Here is a 27,945-nt window from a genome sequence, read left to right on the forward strand (position 1 = left end):
TGGCCTGACTTTTCTGGGATTGATTCTTCTACTACATTTGGTTTTGGTGGCTTGAGCAGAAAATCTTTATGGGCTGGTAAGACTCTTGACTCTGAAAAGACTACTAGATTTCCACATGGAGATAGGAACCTTGTTGCAGATCAAGCTGAAATTCTAAGAAACAGACTTTAGAGTGGTAGGCTAGGAAATTTTCTACTTCCTTCCTTCTTTCTTATACTACATTTATATTAAATTAAATTGTTAAAAGCTACTATCATCCTCATGACTTAAGAGTTAATTTTATAAATGGTGACCATAACACTTTTTAAAAGCTAATAAAACCAATTTCTAAATATTACATGTAGCATTTTAATTATTACATATTACATTTATTTTCATTATTACACCATAGATCACCTCCTACAATAAACTGCCAAATGACAACTTCCAGGAATGTTATAGCCAAGTCTAAGAGTTCTCAAGCCAAGGAAAAAATAATGCAAGCAGACAGAAACAATTCAAATATCATGGAGCTCCAGTTAGGACTACATAGGATCTGGCAGTTCCCTCACTGAAGGACTTGAAGACTTGGAATATATTTCTGAAGGCAAGAGAACTGGGTTTATAACCAAGAATCATCCACCTTTCGAAATGACTATTCTTTCAGGGGAAAGTATGGTCACTTAATAAAATAGAAGATTTCCAAGCATTGCCAAAGAAGAGACCAGACTTAAACAGAAAACTTAATGTATAAATACAAAATTCAAGAGAAGCATAAAAAGGTAAATAAGAGAAAAAATTTAAGGGCTTCAATAAGGTTAAATTATTTATATTCCTATATAGAAAGATGTTATCTGTAACTCTTAAAAATTGTTATTATCATCATAGTTAGAAAAAGTATATATAGACAAGGACTGTGGTAGTAGTAGTAAGTTGTTTAGGATATGTTAACAAAAAATATAGGGGTGAAAATGAGGGTTGCACTAAGAGAATTAGGAAGAGAGAAGTAAAATGGGGTAAATTATAACACAGAGCAGCATGGGGGGAGGATTATTACAAGAGGGGAGGGATGAGGGTGGTAACAGGCAAAACTTAAACCTTACTCTCATTGAAACTGGCTCAGGGAAGAACTGCTAGATTCATTGGGGTATAGAATCCTATCTTATCCTATAGAGAAAAAGAGGAATAAGAAAAGAGGTGGTGGGGAGGGTAATAATATAAGGGAGACAGAAGTTGGGGGAGAGGGATTAAAAGACCATATAGAGAAATAGGAGGGGAATAACAAAGGTGGTCATGGGAAGGGGAGTAATATAAGGGAAGGGAAAGTTGGGGAGTGATTAAAAGCAAAACACTGGAGTGGAGAGAGAGTAAAAGGAGAAAAGGGCAGGATTAAAAGAGAAAAACAAGATGGAGGGGAATACACAAATGGTAATCATAACTGTAAATATTATGGGATGAACTAACTCATAAAAAAACAGAAACGGATAGCAGAGTGGATTAAAAAACAGAACTTTAAAACCAAATGCAGAAAAGCAGAATAAAAGCAACTTTTTCAGATCATAATGCAATAAAAATTATAATCAATAAAGATTCAATGAAAGGCAAATAAAAAATTAACTGGAAACCAAATAATCTAATTCTTCAAAACAGATAGGTCAAAGAACAAATCTTAGAAACAATCACTGATTTCACTGAAGAGAATGACAATGAGGAGACAGATGAAAATTTATGGGATACAGTCAAAACAGTACTCAGGGGAAAATTTATAATCCCTGAATGTTTATTTCAATAAAATAGAGAAAGAGCAGATCAATGAATCAGGCAATTAGAAAAACAACAAATTAAAAAACCCCAATTAAAGACTAAATTGGAAATTCTAAAAACAGAAAGAAATAAAAGTCAAAGTAAAAAAACAGTTGAACTAATACATAAGACTAGAAAATAGTTCTATGAAAAAAACTGTAAATAAAATATAAAATATTGGTTAATATTAAAAAAGTAAAGAGGAGAATAAAAAATGAAAAGGATGATTTCACCTCTAATGAAGAGTAAATTAAAGAAATCAGGAGCTTTTAATTATGACTATAAATCTGATAATCTAGGTGAAATGGGTGAATATTTACAAAAATATAAATTGCCTAGATTAACAAGAGGAAATAGAATACTTAAATAATCCCATCTGAGAAAAAGAAATTGAACACCAATGAACTTCCTATGAAAAAATCCCCAAGTCCAGATGGATTCACAGGTGAATCCTATCAAACATTTAAAGAACAATTAATCCCAATACTATTATTTGGCAAATAAGGAATGTTACCAAATTCTTTTCATGACACAAATATGGTTGCTGATATATAAGCCAGGAAGAACAAAAACAGAGACATAAAATTACAAACCAATTTCTCTAATGAACACTGAATACAAAAATCTTAAATAAAATATTAGGCAAAGAGACTATGTAGCAATATATTGCAAGAATTATTCACTATGACCAGGTGAAATTTATACCAGGAATGCAAGGCTGGTTTAATATTAAGAAAACTATCAGCATAAGTGGCCTTATCAATAATCAAACTAACGAAAATACATGAATACCTCAATAGAGGCAGAAAAGGCCTTGGATAAAATATAACATCCATTCATATTAAAAACACTAGAAAATATAGGAAGAATTAAAGGGCCTTTCCGTAAACCAGTGATGGGCAAACTACGGGAACAGTGGGCCAGATGGGGGACCCCTGAAATGTCCCACCCCAAAGCTCAACATTATTCCTAATCTGATGAATTCAATACAATGAAACTTCAAAAAAGAGTTGCCTTAGAAACAGACTGACAGATGAGCATTTCCTTTCCTTTGGTCCCCTCTTTAAAAAGTTTGCCCATCACTGCCTTAAACTATTTAAGTAGTATTTTACTTAAAACCATAAGCAAGTATCTGCCATGGGGATAAGTTAGATGGCCTTCCCAATAAGATCAGGAGTAAAGCAAGGAAGCCCATTATCACCACTATTATTTAATATGGAACTAGAAATGTTAGTTTTAGCAATTAGAAAAGAAAAAGAAATTGAAGGAATTAAAGTAGGCAAAAAGGAAACTTAACAATTACTCTTTGTGAATAATATGATGGTATACTTAGAGAATCCCAGAAAGTCAGATAAAAACTAGTTAAAACTTTAGCAAAAAAACTAATTAAAACTTTAGCAAGGTTGCAGGTTACAAAATAAACCCACATAAATCATCAACATTTCTATATATTTCCAACAAAGCTCAACAGCAAGAGTTAGAAAGAGAAACTATTTAAAATCACTCTAGATATAAAATACCTGGGAACCTATTTGTCAAGACAATGTAGGAATTATATCAACACAATTACAAAACATTTTTCACACAAAGTTAGATCTAAACAATTGGAAAAACATTAATTTCTCATGGGTGAGCTGAGCTAATATAATAAAAATTATAATCCTACCTAAATTAATTTGCTTATTCTCAGTGCCATACCAATAAACTACCACAAAACTATTTTAAAGAACTAGAAAAAATAATAACAAGATCCATCTGGAAGAAGAACAAAAAGAGAATATCAAAGGAACTAATAAAAAAATGTGAAGGATGGTGACGACCTAGGAGTACCAGATCTTAAACTGTACTCTAAAAGCCATAATCATCAAAACAATCTGGTATTGGCTAGGAAATAGAAGTGTGGATCAATGGAATAGATATGGAGTAAATGAATGCAGCAATCTACTGCTTGATAAACCTAAAGATCCCAGTTTTGGGAATAAAAACTCACTATTTAAACTGCTGGTAAAATTGGGCAAAAATTAGTTTTAGATCAATATCTCACATCCTATACCAAGATAAGATCAAAATGGGTATATGGCTTAAACATAAAGAGTGATATTATAAGTAAATTAGGGGAACAAAGAATAGTTTACCTGTCAGAGCTATGGAAAAGGAAGAATTTATGACCAAACAAGAGACAAGAGAACATTACAAGATATAAAATCAGCCATTTTGATTATATTAAATTACAAACAAACAAAACCAATGCAACCAAGATTAGCAGGGAAGCAACAAAACTAGGGAAAAAAATCTATTACGAATTTCTTTCATAAAAGATCTCATTTCTCAAATATATATTAAGAACTAAGTCAAATTTATAAGAATCCAAGTCATTCCCCAATTGATAAATGATCAAAGGGCATAAATAGGCAATTTTCAGATGAGGAAATAAAAGCTATCAATAATCATATTTAAAACGTTTAAAAATAACTCTTGTTTAAATAAATGCAAATTAAAACAACTCTGAGGTTCAAATCTCACACCTATGAGATTGGCCAGTATAACAGTAAAGGAAAATGATAAATGTTGGAGGGGATGTGAAAAAAGTGGGACACTAATGTGGTAGAGTTGTGAATTGATCTAACCATTGTGGAGGGCAATTTGGAATTATGTCCAAAGAGCAATGAAACAATACATACCCTCTGATCTAGTAATTCCACTACTATTAGGTCTGCACACCAAATATTTTTTTTTAAATGGGAAAGGACCTGTTTGTACAAAAATAATTATAGCTGTTCTCTTTGTAGTGTCAAAGAATTGGAAACTAAAGGGATGTCCCTCAATTTGGAAATGGCTAAACAAATTGTGGCATATAATGGTGAGGGAACACTATAGTGCTACTGTAAGAAATGACGAACAGGATGATTTCAGAAAGAGTTGAAAGACCTACATGAACTGATACAAAGTGAAATAAGCAGGACCATAAGAACATTATACACAGTAATAGAAATACTGTGGAATGATGAAATGTGATAAGACTTTGCTACTGACAGCAACACAATGGTCCAGGACAATTCTGAGGGACTTATAAAAAAGTATGCTATCCAACTCCAGAGAAAGAACTGTTGGAGTAAGAATGCAGATGGAAGTATATGATTTATCACTTTGTTTATTTGGATATGTATTTTAGGGTTTTGGTTTTATAAAAGTGTTTTGTGTAAAAACAGATATATAATCTAGACTGAATTTCTTGTTAGCTCTGGGGGGAGGGAAGGAAGAAGGGAGGAAGACAATTTGGATTATATAATTTCAAAAAACTCATGTGGAAATTTGTTAATAAAAGAAAAAGTTTTTTAATGTAAATATTAAACAAAATGGAAATTTTTGATTAAAAAAAGTGAGCAAAACCAAGAGAACAATTTATACATGATTAAAATGCTATTCATTCCAAACTTTAAATAATAATAATAAAAAAAAAAAGGTATCCACTCTCCAGACATAAGACTCAAGAGTTCCAAATGAAGCATATTTTCTGCTCTTTCTTTTCATTATTTTTAATATGGCTAATGTGGAGATTTCATTGCATGGCTAAAAATATTTGCAATGAGTTGTGCTTTTCTGGTCTTCTGAGGAGAAGAGGAGAGCTGGAAAGTGGAGAGAATTTGGGAATAAAATAAAACTAAATTTTGAAAAAAAGGAAGAAGGAAGGGAAGGAGAGAAAAAGGGAGGAGAGGAAGAAAGGAATTGCTTGAATAAAAGAATTCTAATTAACAAGGATCCTTTATGGTTTTGAACTTTTCCCCAAGTAGGAATTATTGTTTATTAATAAAGCTCTGGCTAGAGCAGAGTACAGAGTTTATATCTTCCATAGTTAAAAAAAAAAAAAAAAGCAAATTGACTTGAGAAATCAGAGCAAGAAATGAGAGTACATGAACACAGTCTGTTTTATGCTTAGGCCACCAGGACTTTCAAAACAGTTACCAGGGCAGTTGGATAGCTCAGCTTGGATATGGGGGGTGGGAAGATAGGAGAGGAAGGTTTAGGGAGAAAGATATGGAATTCTGTTTTGGTCATACTAAAGTCCTCCCCTTATCCTTGGTTTCAACCTTGAATTCCAGGGGAAAGAAGGGAGACAGCAAGGGGGCTATGGCTAGATGAGGGAGGAGGCTGGCACAAACACTTATTACCAAAGCAGGTACAGATGGAAGACACTTAGGCTGGTGATGGGCAGAGTAGAGCGCAAAGGTCTCCTCTCTCTGTGCTAGAGGTCCACCTGTGGCCAGTCTGCCAAGATGGTAGCCTCTCCCTGTATCAGTTCTGTCTTCACTTGGAGGATTCTTTGTTTAGTTTTCAGTTTGTTTTGGTGGAAAAAAGTTAAGGAGCATCAAGCCTGGATGAGGGCAGGAGCAGGAAGAGAGAGCATAAGGCTATACAGCAAAGTTAATTATAGGTGTTAAAAGTTAGAGCAAAAACTGTTTATTAGGTTTCATTATTATCTGCAGTTTCAGCCATCCACAGTAGATCTTTTCCCCTTGTAGATATGGGAGCTCTACTGCACTGAGTCTAAGACTAGTTAAGCAAGGATATGCTAAGACTTTGCCTCTAGTTGATGAGGTTTTTCAGCCACAGCAACTGATATATCTACTAACATGTGAAAGGAGTACCAACACTGTAAATTACAATGTTTTTGATGCATCACAGCAGTGTTAGAAATAAGAACACAAGGATTCCTACCCGTCGACGCCTCTCTTCTGCCATTTTCTGCTGCTGCACTTCTTCCTCCTTTCGTCGCTTCCGCTCTCGCTCCTCTTGCTTTTTTCGTTCTTTCTCCTGGTCAGCCCGTAGGGAGGCCAGGTAGGCTTCATCTTGTTGCTGCCTCAGCACCTGGGTCTGGTTTCTCTCTTCCCTGCAGATGAAACAAAAGGCATTAGGGTCAACAAACTCACAATTACTGCATCAGTACCTACTGGGGGCCAAGAGCTGGGGGTACAAGCAAAGATGATCAAGCGAGCTCTATTTCCAAAGAGTTTACATTTTAACAAGGGGATGACAAGTGCATGTGTGTGCATCCACACATATATGTGCATATATAGCACAAACAAAGTGAATCAATACAAAATAATTAAGCAGCAAGAGGTTGTATGAGAAGCAGAGCAGTAATGGCAGGTAAAGGCTGACAAGACCAAGGAGCACAAGGAAGTACCTGGGCTGGGTCTAAAAAAGTGAGGGGTGCTATGAGGTGAAGGTGAAGAGAAATCTGCATTCTAAGAATGGGGGACACTAAGATAGAACAAAAGAAATGCAATCTTCATAAGAATACTTTTTCAAAACATTTTTTAAAAGAATATTTCATGCCATCATGAGAATCATGAAAACTGAATATGACTAAACATCAACCAACAAAAATTTTTATATGCCTCCTTCATGTGCCAGGCATTATAAATATAAAGACAAAAATTAAAAAGTCTTTCCCTAAAATTGCTTACATTCTATAGAGGAAAATAGCATGTGTACATATGTTAATAGCACAGAAGAGAAAGCAGAAATTGCTCAGTATTAATTTATTTGAGAAAGCAACAAAGTCTAATAAAACTCAAGTACTTCGACAGTAAGCAAGTAGCCAACATTTGCCATAAATTAAGTTAAATAATACAAATTAAGACACTTAGATGGCTCATTCTCTATAATAATGGGGTTAATGAATACCTTTCCAGGCGTTCAGAAACCAGGTATGTCTGGTTTGCATCCATGATGAATGTCAGTTGGTTAATGAGATCATCAGGTTGAATGAGACCTTCTAACCGACCAACCACAGTCATTCTCCGATCCTTCAACATGATCATAGCTAGGAATGGATATGTATTTTCCCTCAAAGCTTGGGACACTGGAGGACACCAAAAAGAACAAGATACTATTTTCAAAGCTCTGCCACAAATATTATCACTTGATTCTCACAACACTGTGAGACAGGTGGGGCAAGATTTATTTTATAGATGAGGAAATAGGTTCAGACAATTTAAAGTATTTGCTTGAAGTTACATGGCTAGTGGAGCTGAAGCTAGAACTCAGTTCTTGTCGGCACCACTTTGAAATAAACAGGCCAACAAATGATTTACTTTTGAGGTACATTTCATCCAAGATCTTAAATGAACTTTTACTCTCATATGCTAAAACTTTAAGCAGAATCTTCGTGAAACTCCTCCGCTTAATTCTTCTGAGTAATGATGACACTATCGTTCAATTAATGAAAGTAATTTCTGCTCATTTAAGAAAGGAGTCTAACAACTTACAGAGCAATGGTTTCTCTGATCGTGCAGATCTTGATAAGCCAGTAGCCCAGGCAGAAATCTAGATTCATGAAAATATTTAAACTTCAGAACCAAGCAAACTAACTGGCTAGAAAAGTAAGATTCAACCTCTAGATTCTGTTTAATAACCAAAAGAGCTTTAGTAAAAATAACAATATGATGAAACTGTAAAATATCTTTCCTCCAAAGTTACTTTCGTAAATATTCCATTATTTAAAAAAGGACTCTATATCAAAAGCTATTTCCACATCATGGCTTATGGCCCTGTGATAGTATTTTGGTAACTCAATTACAAGAAGCCCTATACAACAACCAATTTTCTAGAACAAAGGCTATCGTTTGCTATAAACACTATATTCTCATACCTCAGTGATTTTGAAACATATTCCCATCTATGATCTCATTTTACTCTCATAACAATCATGGGAGCTAAGTGGGAAAGGTACCATACCCTATTTGACAAGATAAACCTAAGGCACAAGAAGTTTGGGTGAACTGCTTAACACCACATAGATATCAAATGGCAGAACCAGCACTATAGTCCAGGTCTCTGGACTTCTATACCTATATTCTTTCTAGATGACAATACTGTGGTTGATCCTGGATTCTGACTTTACAGCACCATTTGAAATATCTGATTGCTGCATCACTAACAATGGACCACAGGTAGCTCCATGTCAGCGTGCACCCACTCTTCTATCTCCATTTGCACTAAATTTGTTCATAGGGTATGAAGAACATAAGCACTCCTTAGTGTTTGGTGTTCAACAGAATTCCAGGTACAGGCAACATCACAACTGCATCACTGATTCAACCTATGAGACAAGTTGGTCAGTATTTCAAATGTTATTTACATTTTTCAAATAGTGATTTCTTCAATGTCAAGAAATCTAGATGAGGAAACTACCTCTACTAATGCAGATCAGTACCTTCTCTGCATCTTAGAGAACTGTCTGCAGTGATGAGTAAACTTTTTAAAGAGGGGGCCAAAGGAAAGGAAATGTTCATCTGTCAGTCTGTTTCTAAGGCAACTCTTTCAAAGTTTCATTTTATTGTATCCTACTCATTATCAGATTAAGAATAATGTCAAGAGGCTGGATAGAACATTTCAGGGGGCTGCATCTGGCCGGCAGGCCATAGTTTGCCCATCACTGGCCTAGACCAATAAGGAGATTATTAACTAACTTGCCCAGTTTATGTCAGAGGTAGAATCTGAATCCAGGTCTTCCTGACTTTAAAATTAGTTCTCCATACACTATCAAATGTTATTACAGAAGAGATTTTATGAGAAAAATTAATCCACTGTAGTAGCACACTATACTTTTTATCTCTTTTAAGCTATATAGCATCTGCAAAATAGTTCCATGTTCTAATGAAATCTCTTCTGTAATGATTTCTTATCCTGAACCATTGGCCCAGAGGTTGAATAAGTGAAACAAAAATGCAGGAAAAAATATCATTAAAAACTCTAAGAAATGAATCCTGTTTGCTTGGGGCGATCACTATCACCATTTGGCAATCAGACAGTTTTGCTCTCACTGGGTATTCCTATAATTCCAAAACAACGTCTCAGTGAAGATAAGTATGCTACCTTGCACAAAAGCACTTGCTTAAAAATGGTTGTTGGATGAAAGCAATTAGTAAAAAAACAAAATTCCAGTCATCCATCCATTTTAGTTTATATAATTAACAATAAATGTGTAACACCCTCTATAGGTCAATGAAATTTTCCAACTGCCAAACATTTTATTTTATGGAAGCTTGTGGTATCAGTACCTTTAAGAACAATCAACCTATCATTATTCTCTTTAAACAAAAAGGAAACAGTTTCCTTAGTACCTACCTGAGTAGAAACGAGCAAACATTACAAAACTGACCTGTCTTATTAGTGGAAAAATTGTCCTGAATATCAAGTACTATGAAAAAGCCATAAATTTTGATGCCTGTATAACAATGAACATCCTAATATTGTTTTAAAGTGCCAATAACTTGTGGTCTGGTCATCTCTGTTTACTTATGATAGATATGACAGAGATAAAAACATTCACAGAAGTATTTAGTGAAAAATAAATACACAGAACATGGTTTGGGTCTTAGGCAGGTGTTTCACATGGCATTTTAGGAGAACCAGAATTTCAATGGCTATCTTTTCTTGAATCCCTGGATATCAGAAATGATAGAAAAAAAGAACTAATCAACTGGACTGTTCAAAAAACATTATTGGTAATTCTCCTTTTCAAACTAACCAGTGGTACAGATTTTTCTCTTTTATGATTATTTTAATCTTCATACACTTTACTAAAGAAAGACTGGAAACTACTTTGAAGAATGGCTTGATGCCTCAAACTCCACTGTTGCTGCTCATGTACATATATATATAAGGTATATATGTATATATGTATAAGGTACAGTGCTCTGCAATATAATAGCTATCTGTCACTGCTGAGATCTCTTATGCCTTCAAATGCCACACTGAAATACAGTTAAACTGTCTATACTTTTCCACAGAAACACTATAGTTGTCCTGTGTTTTTTAAAAAGATTACAGGAATAATGAGGTGTTTTGTCATTCTTATCCTATCTTCTGTCTTTTTCAGTGATAACTCTTTTCTTACTACTGTCAGAGCATTTGCTGATTTTCACTGTTTTGTTTTGAAAACCTTAGCTTTTGTCTTAGAATCAATATTATGTATTGGTTCCAAGGCTGAAGAGATCTAAGGAAGTTTATGAAACCAAATTGGAACCCAGGACCCTCCTGTCTCCTGGCCTGCTGTTTTATCCACTGAGCCACCTTAGCTGCCCTTTCCCTGTTCTTTTCCCCTCTCTCCCTCTTTCTGCTTTATAAATTTTCCATATTGTCATTTTTCTCATGGCTTCTCAAGTTTTCTATGGCTGGCCTTTCCTAAACACCAAAAGCTAAGCTAAGTGTTGTACTCTTCTTCACTGACAAGGTGAACCAATCAGCTCTAGAAGAGTGGGTGCAATCTTTGGCCCATCTCAGTTAAAATTTTTGTTGTTGGATGCTCAGGGACTGCTTTGTCCCTAAAGAGTTCTTCTAGAAGTGTGACTGCTCTAGAAGAATGGTCTTTGAAGAGCCAAGATTTTATTGTAATAAGAATCTTATTTATATTTCTTCATTTGGCTTAAAAGGAAAAAGTTTTATGGGCTGTTTTAGTGACATAGTTTTATTACTCAGTTCTCAAAGATCCAGCCACATTCTCCTAAGCCTTATGAGGCCACAACAGAATCAATGTATGTGGGATTTATTTAATTAAAAAAACAGAACTAAGAGATTTGAAAACAAGAAAACTAGACTATAAAGACTACTAAATGCATTGTTGTAGGCCATGTTCATAGGAATATGAACCTGAAAATAATTTAATTTTTCTTCAATAGAAAACATCTTTTCCACAATAAACCTGTTTTATCAATATGAAAAAATCTGTTAACCAGTATTTTAAAAAATTTTATTTCAACCCTTTAAACTATAAGATGAGTTCTAAGAATATTTATCTCCAACTATGAGTTCCGTATGCATGTGACCCCTTGTGAAGGGTACTTTAAAATACAATATACTGTTAGAATAGCTGGTGAAGAGTCTAAAATCTGCATGAAAGCTATTATTTTATGCTGGGAAAACAGAAACAAAATAAAAAATGTTCTACCAATAATGAAAAGGGATTTGGGAAGTCACTTCCTTTTTGCTATCTATATATGAGAATCCCAAGGGAAAATGTTTGATAAGTTCAGTGAAGCAAATGAGACAAAGCAAGAAGCATAACTTACCCCGGTACCCCTCAGGTTTGTTTGTGGAACATGCCCAAAAGAGCATCCTATTGTTTATAAGCGAAATAACATCAGGTGCACAAAGAGTATTGCTGTTGGGAAGGAGGACACAAATATAAGAATAACATTTTTTGTAAATTTTATTTTATTCCACTAACAAATTTACACATTTTCCAAGGTCACATGATTCTTGTTCTCCCTCCCCTTTTCCCTCTCCCCTCCTCCTGAGGTTGACAAGCAGTTCCACTGGGTTTTACATGTATTATCAATAAAAATAATATATTGACTAAAACAATCAACTTAGGGAACAGAAAATAAGACAGAAATCTTTTTACTTACCGACAAAAATCATCAGAATCTTGGTGATCATCACCATGAAGATAGACCAACAGAAAGCGAAGTTCTCGCTTGGCATCATTTAGTGCCTTTGCGAAACAGAGAACAACAACTAATTACAATTGGCACAGCACCATACATCCTTAAACAAAGTTTAGGACAAATATAAATAAGCAAATAAAAATAGAGAATTTCTTAAAAAACAAACACTTAAAATGGGTGTTCTATCTTTATAACCCTCTAAAAATAGCATCCCTTAATGCATTGCTACTAGAGTTGTGAACTAATCCAACCATCTGGAAGGCAATTCGGAATAATGCCCAAAGGGCTTTAAAAGAATGCCTGCCCTTTGATCCAGCCATACCACTGCTGGGTTTGTACCCCAAAGAGATAATAAGGAAAAATACTTGTACAAAAATATTTATAGTCATGCTTTTTTATAGCGGCAAAAAATTGGAAAATGATAGAGTGTCCATCAATTGGGAATGGCTGACCAAATTGTGGTATCTGATGGTGATGGAATTACTATTGTGCTGAAAGGAATAATGAACTGGAGGATTTCTATATGAACTGGAAAGACCTCCAGGAATTAATGCAGAGCAAAATGAGTAGAAGCAAGGGAACATTCTACACAGAAACTGAAACACTGTGGCAATCAAATGTAACAGACTTTTCTACTAGTAGCAATGAACCAGGACAATCCTGGGGAACTTGTAAGGAAGAATGCTATCTATATCCAGAGAAAGAACTGTGGGAGTAGAAATGCAGAAGAAAAATATATGATTGATCATGTGCTTCGATGGGGATATGATTGGAGTTTTGGCTTTAAAAGATCGCTCTATTGCAAATATGAATAATACTGAAATAGGTTTTGAACAACGATACCTAGTGGAATTGCTTGTCAGCTCCAGGAAGGGGCAGGGAAGAGGGTGGGAAAGATCATGAATCATGTAACCATGGAAAAATAATAGTCTTAACTAATTAATTAAAAAATAGGATCCTTACTAAATATACACTTCTACCTCTTACATTCTCCTACCTCCTGAATCCATTTTTTTATGTTCCTCAATGAGAAAAGCCACCAAAAGGTTTTACATCAAGAACACAAAAGCAAAGAGGCTTATAAAGAGCTTTCAAAGTCTCATCAGCAAGGCCAAGCACTATGCTAAATGCGGAAGATACAAAGAACAGTCTTTGCCCCCTTGAAGTTCACAGTCTAATGCAGGGCAGGGGTGAGAGAAACAACATTCAAAGAACTATGAAAAAACTTGATTGATAAAGGATATACAAAGAAATTTTATAAAAGTCACATGACAGACACTCCTTTACTCAAATCTAATAAAAGAATAATATATTAGTGACATCACTGGCTACAGAGAAGGGGGAAAAATAACTCCCTGGCCACATGAAAAAAGGGGTAAGAATTGTTCTGTACTCTCCCCTTGTCCCATTCTCAAAAACTAAACATAGTTATTAAATGCACAACACCAGTTGCTGCTCCCCTAGTGAGGGCATACTCTGGGACTGTCAATTTCCTGAAGGCAGGGACCATGTCACACACTTCTTTGTAGCTCCCAAAAAAGTGCCAGGCAAATAAATATAAGTACTTAAGAAAAACTTGTTAACCACTCTAATGAAAAGAAGAAAAAAGTACCATCAAGAATGATAACAGCAGCAAGTAGTAAAGAAAAAGAAATGTGGAGCATGGGAAGAAAAGAGCAAAAGAAGATTTTTTTTCCTCTCCAGATATTCAAATTATAGGAATCATAAAGTACATTGTACACTGAGTAACCTTTTGTTACCCCAATTCAGAGTGGTAGGTAGGTCTCTTCTCCTTCCAAAGCACACCAGCAATATAACCCTATTTAGGTTCATTTAAAGCTGGAAGGAAAATTAAAGAACATTTAGTTCAGCTCCTTCATTTTACAGATGAGGGAACTGAGCCCCAGTTGGGTAAAGTGACTTTTCCATATTAAGTAGAAGCATTGGAATTTGAATTCTTATCTTTTAATCTGAAATCTAAAGCTCTACTTCTAAATAACAAGTATTTGTTAAGTCAAGCACTAAGACACAAAGTCCAAAAAAGAAACCATTCCTGCTTTCAAAGAGCTCAAAAGGAAATGAGGGAGATTCTAAGAAAGGTGAAAAAAAGAATGTATTCTAAACACGGGAGAGGGCCCATTCAAACTTAAGAAAGGAAATGCCTCACGTGAAGAACAGAGAAGGCCAATTTGACTGGGCAGTAGAGTCTGGGAAGGCTGGAAAGAAAGGTTGGACTTGGGCTGTAAAAGGCTTTAGAAATCAAAAAGAAGAATTTACATTGCACTTTAGAGGTAATAGGAAGCCATTGGAGTTTGCAAAGTAGAAGAGTAATATGTTCAAATTTGTGCTTAAGGAAAATTACTCTGGCAGCCATGGAGAGGACACACAGACTAGAATGGGAACAGATTAGAGGCAGAGAAATCAATTGGGAGTACTTTGCAATAGTCCAGGCAAGAGATAATGAAGATCTGAATTATAAGTAGTGGCTGTCTGAGGAGGAGAGAAATGTTGGGTGCTAAATATGGTTATACAAGTAGAAAATTATCAGATCTAGCAACATATGACAAAGAACACTGAGGCTGATAGAAAAAGGGAGATGAGAATAACTGACTTTGAATCTTTGCTCCAATGCTCACCCTACTCTAACTTGTATTAAGGTTAATTCTTGGGTTATTTCAAAACATAAAGATGCCAAGATATCTACTAAGGGAAAATTTTGTCACATATCAACAGTGTAATGAGGGTGGCCATTTTTCCTTGCTGGGGAACCTAGATTTCTTAAATATTCACTTAACTAGTTATGGGATGCCCAGAGTCTGTGATCTAAATCACATTCAAATTGAACTGTGAACTTTGCATTGAAGAAGCATTTAAAAAAAAAAAAAAAAAAAAGGTAAAGCTCTTCAAGTTTCCTCTGAGGATAAATTCACAACAATAAAGTAGTTTCTGTATTGTTTCTGCCACTGACCTGGCTGTATGTTCCCTGGTAGAAGACAGGATGTGTCCTCCCATATTTCTCTTCAAATATGTGCATAAATGAAACAATGTCCCCAACAGGGTCAGTGACCCGACTTCGAGGGTCAGGACGTATAAAACGAAGCGCAAACCTAGAGAGAAAGGACATATGTCACATGAATCCCACATACTTAACTTAATAATCAGTTTAAGCAAAAGACATAATCAAACCAGGCTACACAGTCATTCAGTAGGACCTAGAACTATAATATCTGTCAGATAGTGTCAATCTCCCTCTATCCCTTCAAAGAAGCAAACTAGGATCATAAATTATAACACTAGTCTGATTAGCCCCTATGTGCTTTTGCACTAAAAATTGGAATCCCAAGGGTAAATATGGTAGTGGTAGTGGTGATGGTAGGAATTAGGCAGTTTACAAGAGCTAATAAAAAAAAAAGGAGAAAGAGACAATGAGATAAAGCAGCACATGACTAGAACAAAAAATGTACTCATTTCTGTTTACTTTTTAAAAACCCTTACCTTCTTTTGCCTTAGAATTGAGACTAAATATTGCTTCCAAGACAGAAGAACAGTTAAGAGATAGACAACTGAGATTAAGAAACTTCTCTAGTCACTAAAAAGTGTTATGAGCCCACATTTGAACCCAGGACCCCCCCAGCTCTCTATCCACAGAACCACCCACCTGCCCCTACTCTACTCTTTTTCCAGTACTTCCTTTCTTCTAATCTGTAAGTTTTCAGTATATTCACATGTACAACACACATACAATAAGGTATACACAACAGACTATCCAATCTAGTCAAAAACTAATTTGAATTTCAAGCCATTGACTTTCAATTATTCTTTAATTTACTTCTTAAAAGAGCAAAAAAAGGGGGCAGCTGGGTAGCTCAGTGGATTGAAAGCCAGCCCTAGAGATGGGAAGTCCTAGGTTCAAATCTGACCTCAGACACTTCCCAGCTTGTATGATCCTGGGCAAGTCACTTAACCCCCCCCCCCCCAATTGCCTACCCTTACCACTCTTCTGCCTTGGAGCCAAAACACAATATTGACTCCAAGATGGAAGGTAAAGGTTTTATTTTTTAAAAAAATTTTTGTTTTTGACAGCACACAGAAGAGGAAATAATGAGGATTCATAATATAAACAACTAATCACATCATTGTAGTACTTTTAAAGTTTTCTCCCAACAATCTAAGCAGTAGTCAATGTGAGTTTATTGTAATCTTTACTTTTAAAACAAAAGCAACTAAGGCCAAGAAAGATGAAGTGACCTGCCCAGGTCACCTTACCTGGTAAGTCACAGAATTAAAACTCAAATTCAGTCATCTGACTCAGAGTCCAGGATGCATTCTATTAAACTATACTGTTTTAGTGGCAATTCCTCTTTCTAAAAGATTAGGGCATGTGTATCTACAATTTTTTTTTCTAAATTCCAATGAAAAAGCTGAGATGTCAGAGGGTCATGGATAGAGAAATAAATATCACATAAAATTCAAAATTGTTGGGATAATACCATAATATTAAAATTGGTATCATTCATCATGCAAATTTCTGCAAGGCAGAATATTTAGGAATAATAAAACTCCAAAAAAATGGAAATAATTTAATCTTCCTGACCATTTGTCAAAGAGACTGCAAAAGGAAATTCTATTTAGGAATGGGTTAGACCAGAAGACCATTCTACCTCAAAGTGTATGATAAATAGCTAAACTCACACTGGTTCTCAATCAATTAAAAAGTTATAAGGATCTGTCAACTTCAACCTAAAACAAGGATGGTAACAAGCAAGTTTGAAAATAACACTGCCAGGGAGACCGTCTGAAGCAAAAAGGCATCCATACAAGGAGTTAAGAGAACATGGTTCTAGCCTTAGCACAGGCCCCAATTAAGTTTGTGTGATCCTAACCAAGGAAATTCTCTTCTTGTGACATCAGGAGCTGAATGAGCCACATTTCCTCATCTAAGGCCCCTTCAAGCTTAGACATTCTGTGCACTATGACTTACTTACTGATTGATGGGCTATGCTACTTTCAACCTCAGGGAGTCATCCTTAGCTTTCTTCATTGAGAAAGCTTATTTGCTCTGTACTCAGTTCAGATACCACCTGCTCTTCTACTTTCCTTTAAAGCTGTGTCTTTACAACATGACTGAGAGTACCAGGAGAGACATAAGAAGTAGCTCAGGCAGTATGGTGGTCTAGGAAGAATACAATAGAACAACAACATCTGGGCTAGGTAAATATATTCAAATGAGCTGTTGAGATAGTTTGGGGGTAATAAGAGAAATGCTAAGAAAAAGTGTGAAAACAGGGGTTCAGAGAAACTGAGGAATATAAAAAATGGCTAGGTGGAATGGAGGGTGATTTAGGTATTAGAAAGAAATGGGGAGGTACAAATAAAGCTAAGTGAAAAACTACATGTAAAACCAACTTTAAACAACTTATCTAATAATGTATGATTAAACACATGCAATATAAAATATTTTTGTATGCTGAAAGAAGGCTGCCCAAAGAACTGAATTATATGATACACAAAATGCAAAAATTCTAGTCAAAATTTACAATGTAACAATCAGTATATATATATATATATGTGTGTGTGTGTGTGTGTACACACACAAAAAATAAACTATTTATAGAATCTCAAATTTTGTCATGGTATCAATACATAAATACAAAGTACTCACCTAAATATATCAAGTATTGTGTAATAGGTAAATCGGAATGGAAGCATAATCAAGTAATAACCCCAGCCTAGCAATCCCTGAAATGAAAAAATTTTTAAAGAATAAATATAAATTGAATTTTTTAAAAATCAGCTTCACAAGTACAAGAAGGAAGAGGTATGGCTAGGTAGTAGGTTATCTGAAAAAGATTTAGGGGTTGTTTCAGTGGACTAAATATGTCAACAAATAAGTATTTTCAATTTGTAAGAAATGTAGAATAAAGGGTTGGCTTTAAAGTTATGAAGACATAATTCAAATGCTACACCTTTGACCTACCTTGGCTATGTGATTCTAGCTAGGCAGCTCATTTAATCTTTCAATGCCCCAGCAAACTTTTAAGACTAAATTGTATAGCAATTGCAGATCTCCACTGGTCCAAGTTTCCTTACTAGAAGTTCCCCATACCACTTGAAGCACAAGTCTGGACCAAGCCCCCTACTTGTAAGTCCCTTAAAGACTGGGGATCTTTTGTTTCTGCTTTTGTATTGCAACCAGAAGTGAATGCTGTCTTAGGTTGTACTAAAAGCAGCAATATCTAGAGAGAAGGTAACAGGATGTCCTGGATTCTCTCCTGGTCAGAAATACATCTACAGAGTGTGCTCAGTCTGGATACTACATTTTAGAAAGTACTTTAATAGGCTAGAGGGTTATCTAAAGGAGGGTGACCAGGATGGGGAAGGAGCTTAAAATCATGTCATACAAAGATCATTTGCAGGGAGTGGAATGTCTAACCGTGAAAAAGAGAAAATTTACTCTAGTATCCTAATTTCAGGAGGTCAAATAGTTGCCTTCAAGTATGTGATAGGCTATCATACAGAATACAGATTGGGCTGGTTTTGGTTGGCCCCAGGGAACAAAATGAGGAAAGAATCAGGCTTAATATATGGAAAATTTTCCAAATACTTAGAGATATACAAAAGCAAAATGGGTTGTCTTGGGGATACAGTGCATTCTCCTTTGCTAAATGCTTTCAAACAAAAGCTAAATGACCACCTGTTGAATATGAAAGGTTTCCTGCTTAGGTATGAATTAGACTAATTCTATGGCTGGGTTAATGTCCCCTAACTTTCAGAACAAAAATGCTGAATCAATATAATATTTCTATCCCTTCTTGTTTTTTTTACATTATTTCTAACTTTTCCTCACACTGATCTTGTATTTCTCCTGCACAATAAAAGTCCATTTCCATCTTTACTCTAGTATTCTTGCCCTTTATTAATGTAATTTCCTGTTCTTGTCTGTCTTTATTCCTTTATCTATGTGCTGAAACTTGGAAGCAATACAGCATATAGTTGGAATAGTGCTAGTCTTGGAAGCAATAGACCTGGGTTTATCCATTGTGCAACATAGCAGCCAAAGTAATTTAATGTCATGAAAAGATCAAGACTTGGGGTCAGGTAGATCTGAGTTCCAGTACTGACTGAAAGAGATTCAGTACATGACCCTAGGCATGTCATTCAACCCCTCAATAACCCCCAGGAAACTCTCTCAGACTAGAAATCACAAAGAAGGTACAAATCTTCTTTAATAGAATTTTCTTACTAGGTGTTCCCTTCTAAGGTTGAAATCACATGTATAGATCTTCTCCCCTTTAGGGTCTTCTCCCTCTCACCTCCCTCCCCAAATTAAAGTGATTTAAGGCCTGCTTCAATATAAGCAGATTGCAGATGAGGAAAATAGAAATCCTACTGGTCTCAAATCTGGTCAGATGCCACCTAGAATGTTGTCTGTATTCAGTTTTGTGCATCACATTTTCAGAAGGATATTAACAAACTAGAACATGTAACAAACTAGAACATGTCTAGAAAATCAGGAAGGGCAAACCACCTGAAATTTATCATATGATGAACACAGTTAAAAGAATTGGATATATTTATAACAGGACCACAAGACCTCAGAGTTATAAAAGATCTTAGAGGTATACTAGTCCGACCCCTATTTAAAGTATACATATTCTAGTGGTCATTTGGCATCAAGCAGCATGCAGTGGATTAATCAAAAGACTTTATTCAAATCCTGATCCTGCTATTTACTATCTTTGTGGCACCAGGAAATTACTTACTACTGACTCTACCTCTGTAAAATGAGATGATTGGACTCCCTTATCTCTACTTACCCCTTTCAGTCCTGTATCTCACAAATCATGACAACCTTCAGTCATGGTAAACTTGACCTCCCCACGGCAGCCCATTCCATTTTTCAACAGCTCTGTTAGGGAATTATTTCTTACCCTGAGCTAAAAATGTGCTTTTTCCTCAATTTCTATTCAACTGCCCAATTAGAACAAATTAAGCCCTCTTCTTTAGTGTTAAAGATCATGAAGTTTAGATCCAGAAGAGCCTTAAGAGATCATTTAGATCAGAGGTTTTTGTTTTGTTTCATGGACATCCTCTGGCTGTCTAGTGAAGCCTTCTCAGAACGCTTTTAAATGCATAAAATGAAATACATAAGCTTACAAAAGAAACCAATTATACTGAAATAGTTATCAAAATATGTATTTTCCCCCCAAAAGTTCACAGGTATCAAGTTAAGAATCCCTGATCTAGACCAAGAAAAGACTGACAAATATTTGAAGTGCTATCTTATGATAAAATTGATTCTAATGGTTCCATTAGAGAAAGAAATAGGACTGATAAGAAAGAAGTTTCAAGGAGACTAATTTTACCTCAATAGAAGGTAAAACTTCCTGAAAATTTATAGCTATCCCCAAAATAAAACATACTAAGTAGGAAGAGAGTTTCACTAGAGCTACTGAGGTACAGAATGAATGATCTATTGTTTGAGACATTGTAAAGGTTTCACTAGACAGAAATTTGTATTATATGGCCTCTAAGATTCTTTCTATATCTAAAATTCTATGATTCTACAAGTCTAATATTCATTACAAAGCTCAAAATTAGAAGGATCCTAAGACCCATTCTAGTCCAACTTGTACCTAACTAAAAATCCTTCTATGACATCTACAACAAATGAGGATAGAGTCCTCACCTAGAAACTTCTAGTGAGCGAAACACCTACCTAGTGAGGTAGACTATTTTACTTTGGAACAGCTCTAATTGGAAGGTGCATTTTCCTTACATAATGCAAATATTTGCTTTGCTTTCTAGGGCCAAGCAGAACAAATCTAATTCTTCTTTCATATGGGAGTCTTAAAATATTTCTTGTCACACATAAAATATAATTAAATAAAAACAGCAAAATAAACATTAGTTAGCACATGTAGATAAGATGACGAAGACTAATAATATTAACTATGAAGTTGTTATAATTTCCTTTTGTCATCAACTGGTTAATGGCTCATAGCTACTGGGGTATTCACACCCATTTTTTGTTATGAAGGTTCCTAATTCCCATGAAAACTATAGCCCTTTCCCTATATTCCTGAGCAATACAGGGGGCTCTAGAAGTTTCTACTTTGCCAACCACAAGTATCAAGTTATTACAAGGGAATCCAGTTTTTACATTCATATTTCAAAGCACTGAAAGAGCATGTCAGGAAGGGAAAAAATAGAATTTTACATTTTACATTCCTTGCTAGGCCTTAAGCATTCCAATTTGAATAATGTGCTTAAAAAGTTCCTGTCATTGCCTTCCAATTGTTCACAAGAACACCTGTGGATAGGACAAAGAACCTAAAGTCTTATGCTTATGCCTCTAGCAAGCAGTAACTTCACCTTTAAAAAATTGTGAAAAATAATATGATTGATCACATGGTTCAATGGGAGATACAAATGGGGATGTTGATTTTAAATGATTACTCTATTGCAAATATTAATAATATGGAAATAGGTTTTGAACAATGATACATGTAAAACCCAGTGGAGTTGCTCATGTAAAGATTAAAATCAAATAATAACTAAAGTTAAAAAAAGCTAAGTCCTCACTGCCAGTGAAGAGAGTGAGAGAGGCGGAGTCACAGAACTCAAAAAACAATATGTGAAGATGCAAACGTGGGGGAAGGGAAAAGGATGCTGGGAGATGAAAGGAATTCTGGGGAATGTAGTCCAAAAGGTACAAAATTACACTTCCCAGCTGTGTGACCCTGGGCAAGTCACTTGACCCCCATTGCCTACCCTTACCACTCACTCTTCCACCTATGAGCACAAAAATTAAGGCCTTAAAAAAAAAAAAAAAAGGTACAAAATTCCCTAATTATATACTCATTGGCTGAGGAGGGGGAAGGGAGAAATAAAGGGAAGCAAGGCTCAGAAAAGGAATTTAACTGTAATAATTTGTAAGGAAATGCTGGGAGCTAAGATGGCAAAGTAGAGAACCCTCTGCTACCCTAGTCCTTCCACATACAAACAACAACAAAATCACTTCAAAACAAAGGAAAGCTGAAAGAATACAACTCACTGGGGTAAGAGAAAGTAGTCCAGGAAGCATAACATTTGCAAGAACTGGCAGAACTTGGAGCAGCCCAATATATTATGATTGCACCATTGCAGAACAGAATGGGAATGACCTCGGCCCAAGCCATTCTATAAAGATATAGAAGATAGGAAATCTACAAACTCTGGTTTTGGTAGTAAAGCCCCTAAGGCTAAAAGGGAGCTGAGAGGAGGAACTGGAACTGCAGGAACCTACTCACTCCCATGGCAGCAGAGGGGACCTGCCCAGCTCAGGCCACTTGGCAGAGGCAGGTTAGCAGCAAAGGACCAGACTAGCCCAAGAACAATAGGAGAACTGATCACATGGGGTGATGGATATAGTTAGACTTTTAAAATGGCTAAAAACCTCCCCTTCCTAAGCAAGTCTGCAACAGTCATCTCCTTTGCCAGATACACTGTGAGGAACAAGGGCAGCTGGTCCTACCTCCAAGTACCAGAGAAGTACATTATAAGGTTGAAGCAGTGTATCCCCTCTACCTCAGGAATAGAGAAGAATTTCAACATGTAGATATGTTAACAGGGGGAGGGATGGGGACACTGATTTGAAAAATGAACAAAAGACCTAAAAAAAAAAAACCAAAAAAACACTGACCTTTGAAAATTACTTTAGTGACAGGGGAATATCAAAATACAAACTTAGAAGACAATAATGCCAAAAGGGAAACATGTGAGGTCTCAAAGGAAAGTATGGAAGAATGTCAGGCCCCAAAAGAACCTCTAGAAGAACTTGAAAAGTAATTTAAAAACCAAATAATTGGGGGGGGGGAGGAGATTCACTGAAGAAACCAACTCTCTAAAACCTAGAAGAGGCCATCAGGAAAGTAAGAAACAAAAATATCATGAAGAAAACAACTACCTAAGAAATAGAATGGACCAAATTGGGGGGGGGGGGGGGCGGAACCCACTGGAGAAAACATCTCTTTAAAGAGTAGGATGGCTAAATGGTAAAGGAAATAAAACTTAAGGGAAAAAGAACTCCCTAAAAATTAGAAAGACAAATAGAAGCTAATGAAACCATAAGATAATAAGACAAAATTTTAAAAATGGAAAAATAGAAGAAAATTTAAGACCAACCTGGAAAAGAGATCTAGGAGAAATAATCTAAGAATGATCGGAATCCCTAAAAGTCATGATAAAAAAAAAAAAAAAAAAAAGAGCCTAGACATCATATCACAAGAAATCATCAGGGAAAACTACCCTGTTTGTTATCATTGAATAAGAGAGAAAAATATAAATTGAGAGAATCTACTAATCACCCTCCTGAAAAAGATCCCAAAATAAAACACTCCAAGGACTACTATAGCCAAATTCCAGCTTTCCCAGGCTAAGGAAAAAGTATTACAATCTTCCAGAAGGAAACCATTCAAATATCAAACAGTCACAGTCTGGATTACACAGGAACTAGTAGCTTCTACATTAAAGGAACAATAATTCTTAAGATCATAGATTTAAAGATGAAAGAGACCTTTTAGATCATTTAGATAAACCTAACCATTTTAGAATTAAAGAATATTTTTAAAGCATTTTCTTTATTATAAACCTTTAAGTTCTTTTTTTCTGGCCCAGCCCTATGATTTCACTGGTATGGGAGCACTCATTGTGGAAACTATCTCCACCAACAAAGATTATTATATGTCTATAACATCCTGTCTCAGAGAGTTACATGGAGAAGTGTACCAGAGGCAGAATCTAAGCCCAGTTCCTCCTGATTCCAAGACTAGCCCTCTATCTTTCTTGCTATGTTACAAGTATTATTATGCCATTTTACAGATAAAGAAATTAATGTTCAAAAAAGCAAATCACATATCCAAAAAGTATCAAAAATGGGATTCAAACATGGGTCTTCTGATTCCAACTCCACAGGTCTTTACACTACACCTCTGAAAATTTGTTAAACAAAAGACAATTTTATTGTGGCTGAACTACAAAGTACATAAAAATAAACGAGCTGTATATTCTTAAAGGACAAGAAAATACCCCAAAACAACACATATATCAAAGTTGAAGAAAAATTTCAGCTAGACAGCTACACTGTTTCCTTTCGATTCATGATGCAAAGCAAGAGAAATTATATTCAGGAAATCAACAGAAGCCCATTATCATACACTTTGTTGTTTTTTTTCCCCCCAAGGTTGTCACACAGCACACAAATGCTGTTACATGAATGACCTTGTGAAATGAAGGAGAAAGAATATCCCCAGCTGCAAAATAACTTGCCCTTGGTTGTGGTCTTGAAACAACATAGCTGTAGATCCTGTGGTCGGCTGTATTAACCTGCAGGGGTCGGGACGGAGGAGGGTTGAAGACACTTGGTACACCTTCTTGCTCATTCAGTCTGTCCTGTACAGCTGCCTAAAGAAGAAAACACACAAAAGAGGAAAAAGTCTCAATAATAACTTAAGCCAATACAGAAAGGTAAAGCCATCATGGATTCAGGTTTCAAAATAGGATGCCAATTACAACAGCTAATGATCATGATCCCATAACCTTTCTTTTATGTAACAACTTTTTTTCACATTCAAAGTATAGAAAAGTTAAGTAGATCAATTTAAATGATTTTTGTTTGTTCCTGTTCTTTTACTTTTCTTAAAGCAAACTTAACTGGGATACACATTTACCTTTTAATAATTCAGTGGATTTCAAATATTATCATGGTGTGTATTCCCTCTAAAGATATAAGTCACAACTTATCCAAAAGTTGTCTTCAATCTATTCAATCTTCCTCATATGACATGATTTTTCAAGTGCCCCTATGCCTACTGACTTCCTCTGGACATGCTTCGGTTTTCTGGCCAATTCATAATTTTTTTTTTTATAAAATGTTTTTTTATAAAATGTAGTGCGCCTAAAACTTAACCCAATATTCCAAATTTGGGTTTAACCAGAATACAATATAAGGAAGGATTATTACATTACTTTCTTGGGAATAATAACTTGTTTTAATGCAGCTAAAAAATTAAAATAAAAAAATTTCTATAGTATTAGTTTTTTTAAAGTGCCATATTACACTACTTACGCTTGCTGACCATTCAATAAAATAAAATGACTAAATTTCTTACAAAGTGCTATCAAACCAATTATTATTGTAAAATGATTTTCTGAAAGTATAGAACTTTACATATTTATTCTCTACTGATTTAACCTTGGAGGTTTTAAGACCCTTATTCTAGGCTATTGGGATAATTGTTGAATCTTGATTCTGTTATACTACTCCTGTCTCTGCCCTATCCACAAATTGGTTAAGTCCTATTCTGACAAATTTGACAAAAAAAATCTTAAAGGCCCAAGTGCCAGTCCAACCCCTTTGCATATCTCCCAACAGTATTTGTCTGAGACTGATGTAGAATCCCACTTATATCATCGAACCTGTCAATTTACTATCTTTCTAGCATGATACTATTAATATTTTCCTAGTTAAATTAGACAATCTTCTAGCTTCAAAATGACTTAATTAAAAGATCATCCAACCCACCTAGTAGTACATCTCTCCAGCCTTTTCTAAAGGATACCACAAGTTACTTTGTCAAACTTATTGCTAAAATCCAGATGTGCTCAATATGGGAATATTTCTCTAACCAGCCAATAATCCTCAGAGAAAAAGGAAGGAAGTTGATTTGACCTAACTTGCTGGTGGTAAAAATTCATGCTGACTCAGTAATCATTGCTGAGGTTTCTAAATCTTCATCTAATGTCTTCTAGAACTTTGTTGGAAGTGGATATCAAAACAATATGATAATTTACTTTTAAGTTCTTTCAATACAATAGGGTGCAATTTGTCCAGACCAGGAAACTTGAAATAATTTAAAGCAGTTGGGTGCTTTCCTATCTAAACTTGGGCTTCAATTCCCCCTAAACCAGTGATGGGCAAACTTTTTAAAGAGAGAGCCAAAGGAAAGGAAATGCTCATCTGTCAGTCGGTTTCTAAGGCAACTCTTTCGGAAGTTTCATTGTATTGTATCCTACTCATTGTATTCTTCAGATTAGGAATAATGTTGCCCCCTGGATAGAACATTTCAGGCGACTGCATCTGGCCCGCAGGGCATAGTTTTCCCATCACTGCCCAAAACTATGTTTGTTTCACCCTTCCCGGTCTAAAGATCATCCTCCTTGACCATTAAAAAAAAAAAAAAAAAGTCACAATCCATCCCTAGTAGCAGGACCACACCCCTTCCTTCTAGTTCTTTTGCAAATAATCCACATCTTTCCCCTTCCCAGTCCTACTAGCCTGAACATTTTTTAAGGTTAAAAATAAATCGGTCTCAAATGGAGCCTTCCATTTTAGAGTCTTTGGTCATGAGTTCATGCTTACATCTTTAAGCTTTTTAAAATTTACTTTCCTAATGTCTAAAATACATTCATGGCCTCACAATAGTATATTCTCTTCTAGACTGCAGTCACTTGCCTAAGCAGTTCAGTTATAGTCTATCTTCCTCTTTCCTTGACTATAAAGTAAAAATTTCAAGAGAAGGTTCTCCTCACTACTTCCACTTCATCAAGTACTTCCTTGTTGGTCAGACCTAAGTACAGAACTGTGGTTCTCTTTTCAATTCATCTGTCTTCTTTGAGATGAAAATGTTACCATGAAAAGTGAGAACATATCAGATTCTGCTTTTAACGGAATGGAACATCAATGGACATTAAGTCAACTACCTCTACTCCCCAATCACTACCATATCAATGCCTTTGTGCCAGTTTTCTTTTTGTTGTTATTAAATAAACAAGTCTATGTGGCTAAGTAGTCTGAAGTGCATGATATACACTATCATTTGGTCTATCTCTCCTTGGATACTCCCCAGATTACATATGGTATAAATTTTTTTTAATCCTGCAGCAACTTCTATGATACCTATTTCTTTTGAATAATGTCACATCAAAACAGTTCCCTATTACTAGGTCTTAAAGAGATTTATGAACTTATATTTTATATTTCTGAGTTAAAATTTCAAGTTCATTTTATTTATTACACATATTCTATGTATGTAGATACTTTCTATCTTCTTCTTAGGTTCTATTATAAATTCTCCTGTCACTTGATTTGTATAACTCCAGATATGCTAGCTATCATCCTCCTACTTCAACAATGTCCCTCTCTCACTTCCACCTTATATTTCTCCTGCATACTAAGAGTTGGGAAAATAAAGGTCATGGCCCAGACCAAGTCCTCATCCAGTCCAATTAAGTATTTATTAAGCACTTATGGGTAGGGTACTATACTAGGAACTGGGTATATGACAGCAGGGTAGCAAACAGGATAATGAGAAAACACGGATACCCTCTCTTCCTGGCACTGTCAGTACTAGCAATAGTAAGACAGTAATATAGACAGTGATACTGACAGCTATATCCAGCCTGCAGAAAGTAGATTCAATAGCATCTTAGATGATAAGACAGTGGAAAGAATAGTGGCAAACTAATTCCAGGGCCTTAGATTGGGGATAAGAGTATGAGCCCCAACTAATGTGGGAAGGCAGCCCAGGAGCCTGAGTGAGTTCTTTTTTTTATTTTTTTTTTAAACCCTTGTACTTCGGTGTATTGTCTCATAGGTGGAAGATTGGTAAGGGTGGGCAATGGGGGTCAAGTGACTTGCCCAGGGTCACACAGCTGGGAAGTGGCTGAG

General features: G+C 35.5%; 1 protein-coding gene across 1 annotated transcript in view; it reads right to left on the reverse strand.

Moving 5' to 3' along the window:
- The window catches only part of FAF2 (Fas associated factor family member 2), a 76,502-nt gene that overhangs the window by 17,153 nt on the left and 31,404 nt on the right, over positions 1 to 27,945 (reverse strand). Inside the window, exons 3-9 of the mRNA XM_044664427.1 lie at positions 24,546 to 24,680; positions 17,899 to 17,975; positions 15,205 to 15,343; positions 12,198 to 12,283; positions 11,859 to 11,950; positions 7,471 to 7,648; positions 6,499 to 6,670 (exon numbers count right to left, since the gene is read on the reverse strand). Of these exons, the coding sequence (XP_044520362.1) occupies positions 6,499 to 6,670; positions 7,471 to 7,648; positions 11,859 to 11,950; positions 12,198 to 12,283; positions 15,205 to 15,343; positions 17,899 to 17,975; positions 24,546 to 24,680 (879 nt within the window). The remainder of the gene's footprint in view (positions 1 to 6,498; positions 6,671 to 7,470; positions 7,649 to 11,858; positions 11,951 to 12,197; positions 12,284 to 15,204; positions 15,344 to 17,898; positions 17,976 to 24,545; positions 24,681 to 27,945) is intronic.

The sequence above is a fragment of the Gracilinanus agilis genome, chromosome 2 (assembly GCF_016433145.1).
Source record: "Gracilinanus agilis isolate LMUSP501 chromosome 2, AgileGrace, whole genome shotgun sequence".
Taxonomy (NCBI): domain Eukaryota; kingdom Metazoa; phylum Chordata; class Mammalia; order Didelphimorphia; family Didelphidae; genus Gracilinanus; species Gracilinanus agilis.